Below are 20,925 nucleotides of genomic sequence, written 5' to 3'. Positions count from 1 at the left end.
GGCCAGAAAGCTAAAGGAAGAAGATGGAGAGAGCAGTGTCTGTCTGTGCCCAGCTGGTTCATAATTCATAATGGCTGGTCTCACTCATATCTTTGCTTCGGGGGGGACAAGTCTGTCCTACAAGGAACCTGAGATGAGTTAGAAGGATTTGTTTGGGACCAAATAGAAGCAATGGCTACATATGGGGTTAAAGTTGGCTATGATGATTCTTTGACCTTCCATGTGCAAGAGTACAGTGGTCAGAATCGAGTGTACTTGTCCATTTGTTTGAACGTTTGTACCTTAGCCATTGTGGTAAAAAACAAGGGATTTTGCAACTCTTTATACACACAGTAGTTTTAAACTGTAGACAAAGTCTGAAAATACAGAAACCAAATACAATTTTCTTTTGAATACTTAAAGTAGTAACATTATATTAAAAACTTTTAATAGGAATACTGTGTTCCGTAATGTGTGTCATTTCCTTCACCTTCCCTTTAGCTGCAATTAAAACACCTCATTAGGCTAAAACAGTGACTTGTAGTACATTAGAGAATCAATTCTTGGGTTTGGTCAAACTTCCAAAGGAAATTACATTAATTTGTGACTAAGAATAGCATTAGGAATAATACAGACAAAATTAATTGTCCTACACAAGGTTGGATTAAACACGTATGCATCTTGGAAAGCAGACTATCTACACGTTCCACTGAGACTAACCCTGGGTATGGTCAATAATTGTCTGCTCTGCCCATAGCAGTGTGAAAAGAACAGATGTATATATACTTGTAGTTTTCATTGTCATTTAGTCCCTTGAGTAATTTATATTATGTGTTGAAAGCATTTTTTAAATCAAATCTTGGACCTTACTTCCTCTAATACTTAGAGGTAAAAAATGCACTTTAATGACTTCAGTAATGAGAAATACAAATGTAGTTTTGCCATGGTAAGTAAATATCTAATATATCATCCTTAGGAAGATGTATTTAGCAAGTAATAGCTCTTTACCAACTCTCTAACTCTAAAGTAATTTGAGTTTTTGTCCACAGACTCCGCAGTCCTGTACATTACATTCTATACATACAAGAGTCACATTCTTGGATTTAAAGTCAATGCCAACTTTCCCTTTACATAGAAATCAAGCTTGGAGATCTTTCTTAAAGCCCAACTCTAGGTTTTTACTTTGAATGATTTAACTATTTGTGGCCACCCAAAACAGTTATTCCAATTAAAAAAATAAATGATTACCCTCCACTTTGGTGGATGCCAATCCTAAAGTGTCATAAACAAAAATAATGCAAAGTCAGGGGATTTTAGAGGTACCTTTTTAATTACTTAATATACACGTATTAAAATAAAGCAAGGAAGTAACAAACAATATTAAATGATCATTTCATGATGGAACATTTATTTATTCCATTACACATGCTGTAATAATATAATTATGTCATGGAACACTCAGTTAGGGAATTAAGGTCCAATCCAAACAAATATTCCTAACAGAACTGATTATTAAAGCTCACTTGACCCCTTTCGCAAAAATTCTTTGCTTCCTGTACAATTGGTACATGTCATGAAAACACATACTGTACTGTAAGTCAAAATTGAAGATTCTTAAATATCTCTGGGAATTCAATATTTAGCAGTTACTAGTAGAATTTACTTCTTCTGCAACCATTAAAAAGCCCACTGAGGATGCCAGACACCTTCATGGGTCTTCGACAGTGCAGAATATATAAATCGTTTGTGGTTGAGTGATGTCTTTGTAACGACCTTGTAACATTATCACCACAGCAGTATCGGAGAAATGGGAATAGACAGCAAGTGATTTAATCCTCTTTTTTTTTTTTAAACATAGCAAATTAGTTAGACAGGGGTGGAGGCCTAAAGCTAAGGGTGGGGATGTTAATCCTTAGAGTTTGGCTTATATATCAGTTGTGGGTGGTGTCAACATGTAATGAAAGAAAATGCAGCTCATAGACTGATTGGCGACCAAATAATGATCCAATATGTTTTGAGGTAAGTCATTATCCTCATTTGCCTTGCTCTCTCAATTTTATTTATATACCAGTCTATGAGTCCTGGCAATGGATATGTTAATGTCCTGAGAGTGCTATTGATATAACTGTGTTCCTGGCAGCACTCATGGTCATAGAATTTCCATAAACAAAAAACAAATATTTCCTAATGTGCATGAGAGAATTGTTACTGACCCAATCTCCACGCATCCTTTAATAAAATAGTATTTTGTGAGATTACAATTCGTGGATATGATTTCACAGGGGTATCAAGAGCTTGTGTATTGTGGTCAATAGGCGCTGTTTATTTTATGCATGTTACTGTTTAAACTATAGGGAGAATAGTGTGGCGATGTATCAACCTATTTCCTGACACCTGGCAATAAAATGCAGGAATCAGAAGTGTCTGTAGTTCATTGTGCAGGGAAGTTAATCTCTCGGCACTTTGTTGGATTAATCACAACTCTTTGCCCGATAATATAATAACATGTTTGGCATCGACTGTACAAAAAAAATACATGACCCCTATCTTATTAACTAATATACTGCAGAGAGCAGTGATGTGTGATAATCTAAAGCAACCAATTAGATTTGTGCTCACGAAAGACTGAAAAATTAAAATAGCTTCTGTTCCTGCATATTGCTGTTGCCTTAAAATGGGCATTTAAAAGCTTTATTCTAATGGTGTGGTCTCATACATTGAGTGGAAAAATTGGTAAGCTATTGTACCACAGTGCTGGTATAGATTGTACGGAGACTGTACAATCAGAACTTATTGGGGGCAGATTTAGTGAAGAATACATGGAAGCAGTGTGATCATTGTAACATTTCATTAAAGGATGCAGAGAAATGGGCGTTCCTGAGACCTGGGCTTACACAATTGATCTCCAGTTACTTCCACTTGTGCGTGTCCTTCAGATTTATTTGTCTTTCGCTAGGGCAGTGGTCTGTCACTCAAAGGGCAAGTAACTTCGCCCAGAGTGACGTCATGATGCCAGAACCTGCCCACTGCAGAGACACAACTGGCCCACTGCCCAGAGCTTGCGATCCATATAGGAGATATGGTCGGCAGCTCTGGCCGGTACGGCCCCGTGCGTCATGACCGATGGGCTAGGGAATTTACTTCTGTTCTGGTCTTAATGACAATCCTGGTTTCATTTTCTTTAGTTCTTTTCTGAATCACCTTTGGTTGGCTCTATTTATTATTTATTATTATTTTTAATAATATTTTTGAGAACCTTAAAGGTTCCAATCTAGATCTGTTCTGATCCATTTTGTTTGTGTAGATCAGCATTTCTCAGCCGTTTTAACAAGCTCTTGGAATAACTTTAAGCCCTTTAGGGCACCCCTTCAATAATTACATGTATTTACAGCTCACAGTATATTAGTTTGTTGATCAATAGGGAAAATCTCTCTTACATTGCTGAATATTGGGATGAATGTCACCTTTACAGATACCCAAAAAGATCATTGGTGTCGCTTAAACTGACCTGAGAGGCACAAACTGCCTATAGTTCAAGAATCCCTTAGACACTTCAGAGGAGTCCCAGTTTATAAACCTTTATATTTGTACTTCTCCTTTTGAATCCTGGATTCTGTGGTGTGTTGGTTGATCATTTGCATCATATCTTGTTTTGTTACAACATCCAGCCATCCTACATTTAGAATTACACAGAGAAGTGGATTTATAATTGTGTGTAATTGGAAGCTAATATTCTTGGTAACGTTTCATGTGTCATATACATATGGAAGAACATAAGTTCAAAAATGATGAAGAGTTTAAATTTCTCTTTTTGGAGAAACTTAATTTTTTTAGATAAAGCTGAACAAAAACACCATATACATTCTTTATTTTAGCTTGAACATCTCCTGTTCTAGGTACCACCCACTTAGGTGCAGGAATGCATTTCAACTTCTTTCCTGCCAATTTAAGGACAGTATCCTGATTTGCATGTATTCTCATATCCCCTTCTGTTCTTTGTCTTTCTGTCATTAAGGTTTAATCCCACAACAGGTGCTTCTCTTTCTAATTTTAACAATCAATCCTAAATATCTCCAAAGCATTGTGCCAGCAAATAAATGTCATTTGCAAATCCAAATGCTGGAGCCTATCGTTCATTCCTCTTACCGCTCTTTTCATAACATGATCTAACACCGGCAAAGATAATGTTCGTGGGACAATACAGCCCTGTCGAACCCCTGAGTTTACAGTGAATGGATTACTGGGACTTTTTATTCAAAACCTTCATTTATTTCTTGAATGATAATAATGATCATTATTGGGATAGCATATTCCGTACATATCCACTTTTTCTCCTTTCTATTTACAGAGTTAAAGGCTTTTTTGAAGTTAATAAAAGTTAAATATAATCCATTCTGCCATTTATTGCTTTCTTCCATTACTATGCAGAGCACATTTATCATATCCACACAGCTGCATTGTTTTCGAAATCTTGCTTGTTATTTCTGAATTTTTTTGTTCTTTCCTTAACACAATTCATATTAACCCTGGAAAAGACCTTGCTAGGCAGAGAAAGGAGAATAATTTATATGCAATTGTTACAATCAGTTGTATTTCCCTTCTTGGGTAGTTTAATAATCAACCCTCTCTTTTATTCTGCATGACAGTTTTCCTTGTCCTAGACCTAGACCTGAAGAGGATTTTTAAGATGTTAGCTCTGGGGCTTTCCCATACTTTGCCTGTCTTAATGTTAAAAGTACATGCTTTAGAATATTTGAGTACATCATAAACACCTTAGTGAAATCACAATACTGTTTTGGCATAAAATAAGGTTCAAAATAGTTTTCATTAAGTTTTTTGCAATGGTCATATGACCGCTAATGCCTCTATCTGTGGTCCTTGTGCTGGTAAGTGCGTGGAGTCTGCTGATGTGGCCACTAGAGGCACTATTAGCTAATTTTGCCAGGATAACAGTGGAAACAGGGATCATTAGATGATTGTTGCTGATATAGTGTCTTCTATCATCATGTTGTGGCTGGCACAAACATTTGTAAACACTGAATGCATCAAAGAAATAATAAGATAACTTCTACAACCAGGACCACCAAGAACTTGGTTGCAGGTGAAACTCCCCTTCAAATAGTTAAAACATCTCATGCAGATTTAGTCTGTCTTTTGAAAGGCGCTGTGCATCTTGTAAATAAAACATGTATCCTGCAGTGTTATATTTATCTGCAGAATTGATTGTATTGACATAGGACAATCTTAGAGGTTGCACATTAAATATTTAAGAGTTTTGTTTATGTGTCTGTTGTGAAATAGCTTTTCCATTGGAATATTTACTTTGGGAGGAACTTTAGATCTTTACCTGCAGCCGTAAATTAAAGATTGGTTTAATGGTGCAGTAGTTTCTGGGGCTATTTAGAAAGACTCACAACTCCAGAACACTAATTTTCTCGTCATTTATTAATTTTTTCTAGTGCACAAAACAAGATGCTAACTGCATAATATCAATGAATTAGAATATATATCTTTGGTCTGGGTTCTGTAAAGTGAATTCCAATTGATTGTCTGGCATGATTGACTTTGCAAGTAGTACTTTCTTGTGTGCACTGTTATATTGAATACTTACAGTGTTCTCCACAGAATTTTCAGCTGGGTGGGTGGTTAAAAAAAGGCCGGGGCAACACTTAATAAACTAAATTTAAAAATAAATTTAGTGTTTTCAGTTGTTGTTGCCACAGGTATTCAGTAAGCTTGATAATTTTTTCAGCCTTTCACTTCCCTCTTATACTTTGTTCCAACTTCCTACTCCCCACCCCTTAGTATGTCACATTTTTCCATCATCTTGGTTTTATGCCGCAACTGTCCAGTGCCCTGGTACGGGTACCCAACTTTTCAGTAGCCACCCAAAAACAGCCAGAAAACAGGTTACTAAGGAGTGCCGGGTGATGAGACCAGCTGAAAGAGGCTGGGGAGAACCATGACTTGGTATTACTATGTGAAGTTGTTATTATGCAAGTTAGCCAATCACCAGGCCAGATGTCCAAAAATGTTTGTTCTCTGTGTTCCCTCATCTTTAGAAGTTACCAAGAGTTGTGTTGTTTCTGCATCTGTATTTACCATAATGGCAATTGTGGGTTAGTGCCTAGCCCAGCAGCATCACTAAATTTTGTACATTGTATTCTTGTTGTTTTCTCCTGGACATATGAAATTTAGAGGGAAGGTATGCAGGAAATGTTAAGAAGCAGAAAGCTTGTTGTAGCTGTAGTTTTTTGGTCTGTACAGATGAAAAGTATGTGGGAATGTAAAGCAGACGGTCTGCTTCATACATAAGATTTCAAGCATTAATGTTTTTTAAAATGACCATACTTACTTACCATCTGAGCCCTATGGGTTCATAAATCAACAGAAATTAAACAACTCCAGCCAAAAATGTTGTCTCTTGTTAACTGGTAATGCAAGTTTCAACAAAATGTGACACTTTAAAGAAAGATATTTTCACAAACAATTATTTTAATTATTAGTGTGGCCCTTGCAAGCCTCAAAAGGGTAACTCACCAGAATGTTGGACCTCCACATCACAAGAGGTCATTGAACACCTGAACAGATACCATCTGCTAGCTTTGGATAACCTAACTGTAGTTCTGATGGACTCATATAAGACTTATGGGGTTATACAGGACATACAGTAAATTGGTAATGCCAAAATTGGAATGAGCTATAGCCATGTTTGGAGTTTTGTATAGTTTATGGATGAGCACTGGTAGTGTAACACCTCTGCAACAAGAAGGGTATACCTCACTTCTTTTCCATGTGACAATTGACAGAAAAGTAAACACGAAGAAAAAAGAGGAAACAGCAACACAGCGGGTCAAATTCAGCATCTGAACTGCCAAAGGCAATGAAGGGCAATGAAATTTTAATAACCTGTATTTGCGGTGCATTTGAAACGCACCTGAAATGCAGAAAAACAATTCCAGTGGATACTTATCTTTACTGTTAGATTCACCAAGTGTAAATAAAAGGTAGAAAACCATAATAAAGATAACTTTACAAGATTGTACTATAGTTATATAAAATCTGTCTGTAATGACTAAATGATTAGGAATTGACTTTAATTAAGTGCATTAAGGTATAATATTGTAGTGCAGCAGTAACAGTGCAGGGGTAACTGATCCTGACGTCTGATCACATCGTTGGTTTAGCTTGTTTATTGTTACCTAACTTAACATTTCTTAAGAAGAATTCCTAGCAAATGAATGAAATGAAAATATTTAATTTTTATTTCCCCCTCCTCCTAGGTTGTAAGCTCTTCGGGTCAGGGTCACCTCATCCTCCTGTCTCACTCTCTGTATCAGTCTGTCATTTGAAACCCCTGTAATATAAAGCGATGCATAATATTTTGGCACTATATAAATCTTGTTTATTTTTATTATTAATAATAATAATAACAATAATCATCTATTTAGTGTATGTTCACTGATTTACAGCAAAACTGTAAACGGGGGGAAAAGGAAAGTGTTTGCTGATACACTGCGGGCCCCTTGAAAATGTGGACCCTTTTCAAGGTGCAATACTTTAGGCCAGCGTACTTTCTTTTAATCATCTGACAGCACAAATTAACTAATGAAGAACCATTTTTTGCAAAACTGTGCACAATGTTGTGATACAGTATTGCTGGCTGCTACTATACATGGGTACTGCTACTATACATGGGATTACAAAATTGTGTAATCAGAGTTTCTCTGTCAAAGTTGGCATGTACCACTAGTAAAATAAATAGCGCTCCTCTTTGGCATTTGAATTGGCAAGAATGTTTTCATCATAAAAAAGGTCATACATGTTCAATGCCAGTGTGTAGTGATATTCTGAGGGTAGGACACAAAGTGATTTGCTGTGTCCGTGTTATTCTAGGTTCAGTTTCAAGCCATTTATTTTCTGCTCCTTCTGCAGTGTTGCACATCCATGTAGGACTTGTTCTCAACAGTTAATTCCTCAGAAAGTGAAGTGAAGGGGGAACAGAGCTGTTTAAACTATTAATAGAGATCGTATATCTGCTTTAGTGACCTGGACACAGTCCAGGCCTATACACTTGATGACACCTCTTGCTTGACGTGATTTGTTTAGCCATACATACTGAAAAGAGACCGCTACTGCAGAATGAATATGGAACCCAGGGATATACAGCACCTCACTGATTGCAAGAAGGCTTTATAATATGCTATTTCCAAACTGGAACTCGTAAAGGTGATTTATCTTGTGTTATACTAGAATCCATGGGCAATAATAAGTACAATTGCCGATTTTGTTTGTTTTCTAAGAGTTTTAGAAGGTCTGTCACCCAACTTGACCCTTAGTTGTTTTTTTCTGTGAGGTTGGCATTGATGAAAAAGACTCTCCAGGTAAAAACATTAAAAATGCTATATTTAATAATAGGTTAATAAATGTACTATTTAAATTAAGCTGTGCTGGTACCTGAATCACCCAGGTACCCGAACAGAAGAGATCAGAATGGAAGACTGAAAAGCAGCACAATAAGCCAGCTGGTTGTGCTGCAGTGTTAATGTGCATACTGACACAAGTAAAGTGCACAGTCACAAAGAAACTTGCTCCTTTTTTTGTTATGTGCAGGCATCATCTGGGGAAGGGTCAGGACCTGTAAGCGTTATTTACTATAGGAAAAAATGTGTCTTTTGTTCTCCTGAGCAGAGCTTTGCTAGGAGTCAAAGCTGTGTATATCTGCAGACTAGATGGACTGGTAATATAGCTTCCATATATATATTTGTCATATGTTTTCCTATTTTTTTTTTGGCTTACCTTCCTAGTGAGTCACAGATCCAGAACAAAAGTTAAGACTTTTGTCCCATATGCTTGGTCTAGGTCAAACATATCTTAAGTAATGTGGCCTAGATCAAAATTACCCTCCAGGAACCTGCAGCTGGCCGCCTATTTTGTGTTGATGGGGGCTCTTTTAAAGCCTTTAAATTTTTTCAGGCCACAGTAGCTAGCATTAAAATCAGAATAACTGGGTTGAACAAATATTTTTTACACAATGGTCGCATTTCGGTATAAGCATTAGCAATTCACTTATCATTTTCCTGAATTTTGAGGGGAATCCACCATGACAGAAACAGCCAAGCCACCATTCCTGTCATGGTTGGAGCTGCAGACTCCGGTAATTTTATTATTCGTGGTTTGCTACTTAGAGAGTCACTGACCTAGAACAAGTATGTGCATATTGGGTGTCCGTATATAAACTCGCTTATTCCATTATGTCAGTGACTCACCGAGTATCTTTTAGGAATTGCACATTGACAGTCACACAGTGCTGCTTAGGGGCATATTTAAAAAGCAGAAGATTTGACTTTCCTAAATATTACTTGGAGAATAAATCTGTGGTGTTTAATACACATGCACCTGAACCGTTACCTACAATGAATGTTTGGTTAATGTCATATTTACGGTTTGTTTAAATATGCCCCTTTGTGTACAATGCTGGCATCTTACAGATAATTGTTGGGTCATGGAGAGATTGAACTCCTGTGCTCTTGCATGGGGTTTTAATCATTGTAGCCCTGCCAATGAGGACTCCAGAACCCACTGGGGAGAAGATGGGAGCGCAAGTCAGACAGCTATGGGGGAGATTTCTTCACATCACAAGGTAAGTGTTCAAAAATGTGTAAATGCATAAGCTCCAGCTAAAAACATTAACTTCCTTTTTAAGAAGTAAATCAAAGTTTTATACTGCACTAATGTTTTAATCAGTGTTTCTAGAGCAGGGTGCTGTGGAACCATATGGTTTTCCAGAGAGCAATTTGTGCCTCCTGGTGAGTTTGACAGCAATGATCGTTTTGGCTATTTGTAAGGGTGACATTCTTCCCAATGGCCAGCAATGTGTGTGGCATTCTTCCAACTGACCACCACACTAATGTATTGTGAGCTGTGAATATAGTAATTATAGAAGAGGTTCCCTTAGACCTGAAAGTTATTTCAATGGTTCTACCATGATAAAAAAAAGTTGAGAAAGGCTGATGTAAATCATTGTAATTGTTTTACAAGCATAGTATAGTACAAGCATAGTAAGCATAGTAGTAGTAGTGGTAAAGTATAGTAGTAGAAGTGGTGAACAGAAACACTGTTAGATTTGCAATGATTTTGTGCATATTGGAACATTGCAATGCCGTATCCTTTGCTTACATAGTTTGTACTAAAAAAAAATCCCTATTTTTCATGACACAAGGGAGGTGTGTTTGCCTTCTACCTTATAAAAATGAAATCAGGTCATTGTAATCTTTTTGAGTTTATTAAAATAACTTCCTTCCAAAATTTTCATTAGTTTTCTGTAGGGTGTAAAGGTTCATAAACAGTTACCAAATCCTAGTTTAGTGAATTACAGGTGCATTGTACCTTTAGGCCATGCTGGTGTTTTCCCTTCATTAAATCCAAGGTATAAATATTTGTGTACAGCATTGTCCTGAGCCCCGTGACACTAAATCCGATTCTTATTACCATCTAAAAAACAGAGCACAGTCAAGGTCACACATTTTGCTTGATTACATCCATTATGACTCACCTGTTCTGAAATGATAAACGGCCCCTTATTGCAATTCTGCGAAATGGTAAACCCTCATTCCCATTCCTGTTTTGGACTTCAGCAAAAAAAAAATAGTGAAATATAATAACGTAAACAGAATATTGTAGCCATATGCCCCCAGTGTATATGACTTTTCCAGTTCTTTGGCAAATATCCCAGCCTACTAATGTAAAAACAAACTGCGAATGTTTCTTCAGTCAGCACTCAGGGATAGATGTGTTTGTAATAAATATATGAGGAAATGTTATGTGTTGTATAGACAAATTTAATCTTTTTTTGTTTTATATCTTTATTTGTTTTGTCTAAAAATCATTGCAATATACTACCATATATTAATCCCTGAATAAGTTTCACAATGGTCTATTTATACTTGGGTGAGAATGCCTAGAGCTCCTTTTTTAATCTAGGTATAAAATGTACAAGGTCACCTCATTACTTGAAAAGATCTTCTTGCCAATAATATTGTGTGCTGGGAACACCAGCGTCTGAAAGGTAAAATTGCAGGAGAAATAATTCCAATTCTACCCCACCTCCCAGAGAGGTAGACACATGGAGTCCTTTTCAGAGTTTAAAAAAAAAAAAACTTAAAGCAAACAGCTAAATACACAGATGAACTACATATATATATAAGCAGTCTTACTTGCTCAAACATTTGTATTTATGTCTACCCAGTCCAGATATTTTTGCCACACTGTTGGACATATATTTTAGGTTTTTGATATACTGTTTGTTTCACGGTTATTTTAAATTTGTGCTTTTTTTTAAATATAAAAAAAAATAAAAAGCCTTTGTGTTAGGAAAAGCTAATCTGTCTGGCGACTCCATGCTGTGTACCATTGCAGTATAAAACACAGTTTATGTCGTCCAATGTCATTTGCAGCACACGCTGTTTCCTGTGCAACCTGATGTATTATTGGCATCCCCAGCATCCATTGTGAGGCTGTGCACAGCTGAAGGGGATTCTAGAGGCCGATTAGCTCCTGACTCAGTCCTGCACGCATTGGCTGCAGGGGCTTTATGTCCTCTCTGCTCCCAGTCACCAGTTCCTGTTATAGTGTTTAGCTGGGTTTATCTGTGTCAACAGATTCTGAGTGTTTTATCTGTTGCTGACCTTTGCCTGTTCCTGACATTCTGCTTAAACTCAGCCTGGACTGGTCTTTGCCCAGACACCATCCCTTGCGCACTGGGGGCAACTGAATGCTGGGAGACACATCCAGTCGCCCGAGGCTGAGCGGGGGCTGCTATAGGTGAAGACTGTGGCTTTAGATTGGGGGACTGGTGTCGGGAGAATATTTGTACTGACCAGCGCCTTACACTTTGTGTATATCAAACAAACATGGCTACTACCCCCATGTAAGTATATAATGGCAAAATATTCATGGGAAAAAATGTAATAGTTAAGTTAATTGATTCCAGTATTTATGTAAAGCTCATCTCTTTTTCATGTACAGTATATCCAAGAAACAATTCTTTGAAAGGACTATATATATATATATATATATATATATATGTATATATTCTATATGTATATATTCTATACATGTTTAATTATAATAATAATAATAATATCAATAATAATAATAACATTCCCCTTTGTGTGCACTGCTGGATGCTGTATTATTGTAATTGTGATTACTTTCTGCTGTTAGGTACATACATGATTGTAATTTGTAATGCTAAGAATTGCAATTTATTCTGCTTATATTTTGCTTTTATTTATGTTCCCCCCTTCCCCACCATATAAACATTCTAATGAATAATTCATTTCTGTTCCCTACCTTAGATTATAGTCAATTATGTAATTACGTTCTTTCTGTGTTTGTAGGCAACCCCAAAAATATTTTATTGAAAATGTACACATACATGTTATTTTGTTATTTACTTAGTAAAACTTCTAACATTTATTTCATATGATATTTAGGGTATGAGTCTATGGCCCTGATTTAATAAAGTTCTCCAAGGCTGGAGAGAATACACTTTCATCAGTGAGGCTGGGTGATACAGCAAACCTCGAATGGATCTGGTCCAGGATTAAAAACATTTGCTAACAAAAAGCTAATGACTTTTAGGAATTCCATTCTAACAAATTCCATGCTAACAAAAAGCTAATGACTTTTAGGAATTCTAGGTTTGCTGGATTACTCAGCTTCACTGATGAAAGTGTATTATCTCCAGCCTTGGAGAACTTTAATAAATCAGGGCCTTTGTGTGCATTTTTTTGATGTTGAGGTGTTTTAATCATGTAGAAATTTTCCAGTTCCGTCAAAAAATGTGGTTTGTAATGCAGTACAATAAAGGTGCAAATATTACAATGCTATCTGAACTGATAAATCACAGGGTTTAAGAGTTTTACTCTGAATTGAATGTTATGATATAACTGATGAATACCCTTAATAAATACCTATTAAACATGTATTTAAAATATTTTTGGCAGGCTTAATGACAGTCCACAAGAAGCCCCAGCAGTAACATATGGCACCTACCGAGGTTCCCGGAGGATCAGGAAGCTCCTGAAGAGGCGTGCTGATGTAAATTCCCCAATCCCTGAGAAAGAAGAGACAAGTGAAAAAGAAACAAGTAGCACTGGACATGTTGGTTTGGAAATGTGCCATATGTTACATGAGATAGTGAATATGGAGCCCATCTCATACAGAAGTTCTGAGGAGGAGATGCCGCCACCGAAAATTCAAATAAAGATGAAGATGCAACCAAAGATCCAAAATTCATCCCAAAATGGGGAATTCAATTCACAGGAAGTTAAAGTCTTGAAACAGAATGCAGAAGACTATTCCAAAGATTCATTTCCATCCCAAAATGTTGAATCTAACATACATGAAATTGAGAAACAAAATGCAGATGTTAGTTCCCTAGTGTCTGTTCCAATCTACGAAGGTGAATCTAATTCACATAGAGCTGAGGACCTAAACCAAAAACCAGAAGCCATTTTCTTCGTGTCTGCTCCAAACCAAAATGATAAATCTTTCTCACATGAAGCTGAGGACTTAAAACACAATGCGGAAGTAAATCCTGCAGTTTCAAGAAGTCAAAAACCAAATTCTATAGACAGTTTAACCATTTCAGAGGATATGAAACAAAGTAGTGAGAAGAGCCTTAACTTATCTGACAAGGTACAGTTACATGCTGAGAAAACATCAGATGTGCATACATTACCAGATAATACAGACAGTTCAGAGATTTCTATGGACTTTCAACCTAACATTTCAGAAGATCTACATTCAAAAGCTGAGGACAAATCAAGGGGTTCAGTGGATCTGGTTTCTACAGAGCTTATAAAGACTTCAGGTGATTTACCATTAAATAATGAGAAGAGTTCAAACATTTCAGGGAACCCACATGTGAATGCAAAGACAAGTTCAGAGGATTTACAATCTAAATCTGATAGTGATTCCCATTTGTCTTTGGATTTGTCATCACTTAATGAAGATAGCTTGAACATTTCTGTTAGTCATACAAATTTAGAGAACAGCTCAAAAATGTTAGAGCGTCAGCAACCAAATAATCTACAGGAAAACTCAGTGGAAGCCTTTTTGATTTCTGGTGATGTGCTAAAAAAAGAAGAAATCTCAAATATTTCAAAAGGTCCTCAGAAAAATTCTGAAGCAGCTTCTAAGATCTTGGAGAGTTTAAATCCAAACAAAAATGGAAGCCCAAAGTGTCTTTGTGAATTAAAGCAGGATTTTGAGAAAAACGCAGAACCTGCTGAAGAAAATAATATGGATATACAACCCATACCTGCAGAGAATACAGAAAGTGTTAAAACATCAGAAAATGACTTTCCAAATAATGTATATTTGTATACCAAAGAAAATGTAGAAAATGGTCGGAATCAGCAGCTCAACTTTGAAAAAAGCACAACCATCTCATCTGATCCACATTTAACAGAAATAGAGTTAGCTGTTACTTCACAAGAAAGTACTTCAATAGCTGCAGCCGATCTGCTGACAAATAACGTCATGGAAAAGGTACTTAGGGAACACCAAAGTGAGCCAATAAGCAATAAGGAATATAGTGAGAACATTCAAGAAAACTTAGACAGATTTAAAAATTTTATAGATGTTGTATCAGAAAGTTCAGTGAACACTGAGAGACTGCTAGCTTCTGACGGAGGTGCTACTCAAGAAACAGCCTTCAATGCAAGAATTAACTTAAATCATCAGAAATTAATCAATGAAGATATGCAGCTTGTTGAAAAAGAAGAGCTGCAGGATAACAGCAACATTTCAGAAAAACTAAAGCCCAATGTAGAAGAGATTCCAAAGATGTCTTCAGATCTGCAGCCTTATAGAAACATGCATACAAACATTGAAAAAGACTTACAACAATTTGCAGATGATAACTGCCAGCTTTAAGAAGCAAATATGGATTTGACCTCTGGAGCTACAATAGATTCTGCAACACAGAGTAAAGACTTCCCAAATACTGAATAAGAAACAGTCACAGACGGTTTCTTAACAGTAAAAGACAATTTACAACCACATGAACAGGATGAATTAATGGTTATCATAAAAACTGTTGTAAATTCACAGCCTCACAGCCTGAACATTTCAGAAAAACTACAAACAAAGACAAAGGAAATCCCAATGATTATAGAACAGCAGCAAACAAGCGTTGAAGCTAGTGATGATACAATAAATGAATTTACCTTGGCATCTTCTGCAGATGATGACGCATCTGGGACCATTTTATTTTATGACAATTCTCAGGGTAGAAAGATATCAAATGTGAAGCCTGTCCCAGAAAACCATCTGAACAATGGTTCATCCCATGTGACAGGAACTGTTAGAACTGTTTCTTTTGACAATGGTATTGAGTGTCGATCGCCTTCCCCAACAATATCTGTCTCTCCATCTTCTTCTGATTCCACGGACCTAAGATGTGACAGCCCTCTTCCTCTTTCAGATGCCATTGATTCTGGGATGGTTTCATCACAGGCTTACACACCAGAGGAACATATCCCAATTAAAATATTCCCTACTGAAATATTCAACAAAAGCATATCTGATCCTTTTAATATGGAACAAGACAACCAAAGGCCTGGAAATGTTGAGTCCAAAAATGATACCACATTTAAAACACTGCCTGTAGCATGTTTTCTTGATGATGCTGTCAAAAAACAGAATGAGCCATTAATAGAGAAAACAGAAAAGGCAAAAGAGGCAGAAAGCTTCCCAAGTATAAATCATGTATCTTTTGTGAACAGTGGTGTGACTGGTGTAGATGGTTATGAATCAGGTAGATGTTCAACTAATGATATTATGAAAGTAAACTTGAATTCAGATGTTTATGTTGCCAAAGTGTCAGTAAAATCTGTTAATATCGAAGAAGTAAAACTTGCTCCTTGTGAATTACAGTCAGACATCATATCAGTGAGCAAAGTTGAAAGCGCAACATTCGAGAAAGAACTAATACGCTTACCAAATTTTTCACCTCCTCCCCTGGAAACAGGATATGACAGCGAATTTCAAGACTTTCAGGATAATAAAGAAAATATTGTCACAAATACAAAAGTGCCTACTGACCGAAATGATGAGGACCTAACTGAGAATAATGTTAATATGTCTTTTCATGAACCCAGCGTATTTGTGGAAATAAATAATTATGAAAAATCTCCACAAAGCAGCTATATGGAAGCTAAAAGGTTTCCAATATTAAATAAAATTGATGTAGTTGAGAATGTTGTAAATATGTTTTCAGGTGACTATGTCAGTGATAATATCCCACAGTATACACTTCTAGATAGATGTTTACCAACATTACCAGATAAAACACCAGATGTACTTATAGAAAATCTTAAAAATAACAATTTGGTGATCGATACGACTGATGACATCTTACAGATATCACTCCAGGCCAACACAGCAGAAAATAATTTAGCAGATTAATCTGTGATGTCTGATTCACACTGTGAACTACAAAGCTGTGATTCAGTTTTAGATATCCATCCAAATGATGATGTGACTCCTAACGAACCAGTAAAGGAGAGAGATGTAATGGTTCAGTCTACATTTCAAAAAGATGAAAACTTCACAGATGGCATGAATTCTTCAGAAGCATCAAAAATGTCCCTTCCAAGTGGAGAACATTTAGACTTATCCAGTGATTTGTTTGAAAAGAAAGCCAGTGAAATTATTTTCTCAGTGTTGCATTCTGCAGTTGATGAATTTCATAACCTAAATAAAAACCATGCAAATATAGCAAGTTTGGGAACAGGTAAAGATTCTTTAGTTGAGAAATATTTATTGCAGAAGGGACAGTCTGCAGAAAATGAAGTTGAACTCCCAGAGAAAACTATTCAGAATTTAAACTCTGATGCACTGATATCAGTTGTAGCATCAAGATTAGTAAATGATATTATATACTCATCAAAACAGTTAATGGAAAATAGTTTAGACAAAATCACAGATAATGGATCTACGCAGACATCAATGGTCAGTTTAAATGGCCCTGATGAGCCTAATCTTGAAAGTTCAGTACTTCTCAATTCTTATGAAGTCAATTCTAATGTACTTCAGCCAACAACTCCAACAAGTGACGCAGGGGAGAGGACTACAGACAGCATTGATCTAAAGCTAACAGAAGATACAACAGAAACATTGAACCATTCTGAAAATCTAGATAAAGAAGGATTACAAAATGGAATTAGTGGACAAGTTGACAGCTATATAAACTTTAAAGCACTGATACAAAGTGATGAAGACAATAAAAATGTTATGTTTGATTTAGGACTTGATGAAGACCAAGGAGGCTGTTACTCTAAATCTCTTGAAACGGAGGGTTCTATGAACATACCCTTTATTAATAATTTACTTAGTGAGAACACATGCATTTCTGGAACTGAATTCATTGACCCTTTTCAGTTTTCACTACATAGCAGTAAGTATGTTGAAGTAGGAAGTGATGATGAGTGGACAGAGGAAGAATCTGGTAATATAGATCAGGCCAGTGCAACTGACTTGTTTCTGACTCTACCATCAAGACGTGTGAGAGTATATCCCTTGTCTCTTTCTCCTATATACGAGGATGATAGCTCTTGTGAAGATGCTGTATCCAATAGCAGCTCGCCTAGGCACAAAGAAGGAACCACAACAGGTAGTGGTGGTAATGATCATACGTCGATATTATCTCTCCTGCAATCTGTTTCGGATCGCTTAAAGGAGGCCAACGTAGAAGAAATGTGCTCAGAAGGAACGTTGATACCTCTCAGTGAACAGGCTACTGTCAGTGATTTGGATAATACAGATGCATCAGGGACAGAGGAAGATAAACCTGCTACAACTTAGTCAAATCTTGATGCCCAGAAAATGCTATTAGAGGAAACAACATCTGGAGGAAAAAGATCTAGTTTGTTCATTACAAAAGCAGAAAAAAAATTAAATCCAGGTTCAGGTCGCCAGTCTTTACTTCTAAATTTCATGTCACAGAATTTTGGAGTTGGTGCAAAATCTTCTGTAGAACATAGTCCAACAGCAACTGCTGAAAATGAAAGTTCATCATCCTCATCAAAAAGAGAATCCAGCTCTGTTCATAATAATGATCTTCCTCCAGATGCTGTTGCCCTTTCCCCATTACAAATGATGACAGATTCAGGATTGTTTTTACCAAAACCCGAGATAAAAAGTCAACCTAGAATGTCATCCAGAAGTGTTTACTATCAGTATTTCCATTCTTCTCAGAACTCCACATATGGTATAGAAAATAAAGAAAGCCCAACTGAAGAAAAAGTAGATCCACCTACAGAAAGTGAATCCAAGGAAACAAAAGATCAGTTAATGGTAAGAACTATGTTTGTTGGTTAACAAGGGTATGCCATTCAAAAGGGGGTATATTTAAATTATGGTAAATGTTTTAGAGGCTGGGTTTTGTTTTAGCACCAAGCCAGCCCTAACTTTAGTTTAGAAAGGGGGAAAATGATTGAATAGAAAGTGATTAGGCATATTCCATGTTACATGTTCATTTACATGCTTGTATCAGGTAACTATCTTCCAAGTTAATAATATCGATTGTAAGTCTGTTAAAAAAAAAGTGCCTTTTGGAATATCTGGCGAAATTCTACCCTTTATTAGTATGTCTGGCCTACTGTATGGAGAAGTTGTTAACTAAATTTTATAGATGCTGAATAAAATGTACCAGGATTTTACAATGCAATTACACAATTAGGCTTGGTGATTATACTCCCGGTTGTTTGTTGCATTGTAACACCAGCTGCCAGTAGGGATTTTTTTATTATTGTGAATAAAGAGAAAGACTCTATTTTGGGGATGATATATCATTTTGTAATGGAACTTTAGTGTTGGGGCTACCTGCATAGGTATTAATTCCTCACTGCTTACATTGTTTAAGGCATGTTTATCACTGTGTACTGTGAACAGATCTATATTTTAATGGTAATGACTGCTCAAGTATGTGGTCATTATCTTACAATGTACATGTTTAAAATACTCATTCATGCAAATAGAAAATAAACAGACACAGCTAAACAGAAAGCAGCTTTAATTTTGTCATCCTAGGCACAGAATTTACAGTGGAAATTGTGCTTGTTTCAGCATTTTCATATGGACCAGTATGCTGCATTTCAAAGCAAGCCATAATAAAAAAAGAAATGGTAAAAAAGTGCCTGTAAAGCACTAATGGCATGCAAGTATTCTAGTGAAATGTTGTATCACTCAAATGATACAGCCAAAATATTCATGTATCCAATATAGATACAGCTGTTTGTGTAGGATATCATGGCATGAAATGATTCTCTATATTTGACTGCATTCTAGTGCAGGACATTTTGTAGTACATCTGACATACTTTTGATGTAGTCAAAAAAATTTTTTTTCGGATGGAATTGAGAAGGATGAGAAATGTCAGAGGATTTTCTGTTAGTATCAGTATCTCAAGTGATGATGTTGTGTCACAAAAACGGGAAGTGAGGAAAAATTCCTCCAATAGAGACACAAACAGTAACAAAAATCTATTTTAATATTAATATTATACAGTATTTATATAGCGCCATCATTTTACGCAGCGCTGTACAGAGCCCATAGTTGTGTCACTAACTGTCCCTCAAAGGAGCTCACAATCTAATGTGTTTTTGTTTCATAAACGGGGAAAGGACCTGTCAGGTGGGTATTGTTTTTTTTTTTTTGTGTACCCGATGGGAAATGTTCCCTTTGTTTGACAGATTAGGAACTGAGGAGTGATCTACCAATGGGAAAAAGATGGCACCTTTCTCCCTACCAGCAATTGTAATTAAAAGTGAAAATGGCAACCCCAGTGATTGTAAGATGTATTGTAATCAATTATTTTTTTGTAATATAAATGTTTGCAATAAAAAAGCTCAAACCATGCTAGGTTAAACAGAGCAACTATGTTTGACTGACTTCACATGTACCTCTTGAATATATACCGCTATGACTACTGTAACTTTGCAGTTTACCAATGTAACCATTGTTTGATTTCAGAATAAGATAGATTCCAGCTCCTTAAAGTTCAACCCAAGGCCTGGAAAGGTATGTTCTGAACTAATGATAGAAATAGATCTCCCATATAGTGTAATATAAGCTAATGTAAAATATTTAGGTGTATAGTTAGAGATCCATTGTCCAACTGAATTACAGTGCAAGCTCCTTATTAACATTGAGTCTCATTTATCGGAGCCTTTGTTGCCTAGAGCAAACTTTCAGATACTTTTGTACTTAGGGTTCAATTTAACGAAGGTGGGGTCATTTAAATTCTTCAACAAAACTTAAAACAAATGTTTTCCCTTTCTATACATTGAATGTCAGTGTGAGGGGATGGAGAAGGGGCCTAGCTAATACTTTGCTTTACAAGCAAAGAGTTTTGGAGTGGGAGATCAGAGAGAACGATTTCCCTGAGCAAAAAAGTTATAGTTAGAAATTTTCAAGCTCAATTAACAAATTTTAAAATTCAAGATACAGGACTATAAAAATTTAAAAATGTCTAATTTTGGCCTGTGCATTGAATGCCAATTTGCTGATCTAGTCAGAAATACAGTGTACAAAATCTTCATTTTGGCAATGCATTGCAATTTTTGATGAAATAATGTATTCCCTCCTCAGCACGGAGTTGCAATCTTGATACAATCTTGTTAAGTCCATGTGTTTTGCCTACATTGGTATATGCAGCAAAATGTATGACATCACACCCAGTTATTATGATCCTGTATATTGTCACATTTCTGTGTATAATTGGGCCCTTGTTCACACTGCTGATCGTAGTATGTAAAGTTTATCTACTCCCTGATGCGACTGGTAACTAATACTGCAAGTGTGCAACTTAACATCACGTTTACATGTTCAGACTGCAAAGGTTGACATTGGTGCACCCAATGTATTTTAATT

The 20,925-nt window shown here is 36.3% G+C and overlaps 2 protein-coding genes across 2 annotated transcripts in view; both read left to right on the top strand.

The window, feature by feature from the left end:
- Window positions 1-17,951, top strand: part of LOC140344524 (uncharacterized) — a 66,933-nt gene extending 48,982 nt beyond the window's left edge. Inside the window, exon 4 of the mRNA XM_072431714.1 lies at window positions 12,990-17,951. Coding sequence (XP_072287815.1) covers window positions 12,990-14,925 — 1,936 coding nt within the window. The 3' untranslated portion in view covers window positions 14,926-17,951. The remainder of the gene's footprint in view (window positions 1-12,989) is intronic.
- The window catches only part of CRYBG3 (crystallin beta-gamma domain containing 3), a 42,329-nt gene continuing 39,281 nt past the window's right edge, over window positions 17,878-20,925 (top strand). Inside the window, exons 1-2 of the mRNA XM_072431725.1 lie at window positions 17,878-18,348; window positions 20,026-20,073. Coding sequence (XP_072287826.1) covers window positions 17,878-18,348; window positions 20,026-20,073 — 519 coding nt within the window. The remainder of the gene's footprint in view (window positions 18,349-20,025; window positions 20,074-20,925) is intronic.

The sequence above is a fragment of the Pyxicephalus adspersus genome, chromosome 1 (assembly GCF_032062135.1).
Source record: "Pyxicephalus adspersus chromosome 1, UCB_Pads_2.0, whole genome shotgun sequence".
Taxonomy (NCBI): Eukaryota; Metazoa; Chordata; class Amphibia; order Anura; family Pyxicephalidae; genus Pyxicephalus; species Pyxicephalus adspersus.
The sequence above is the reverse complement of the archived record's forward strand: the minus strand, read 5'-3'. Positions and strand labels throughout refer to the sequence as shown.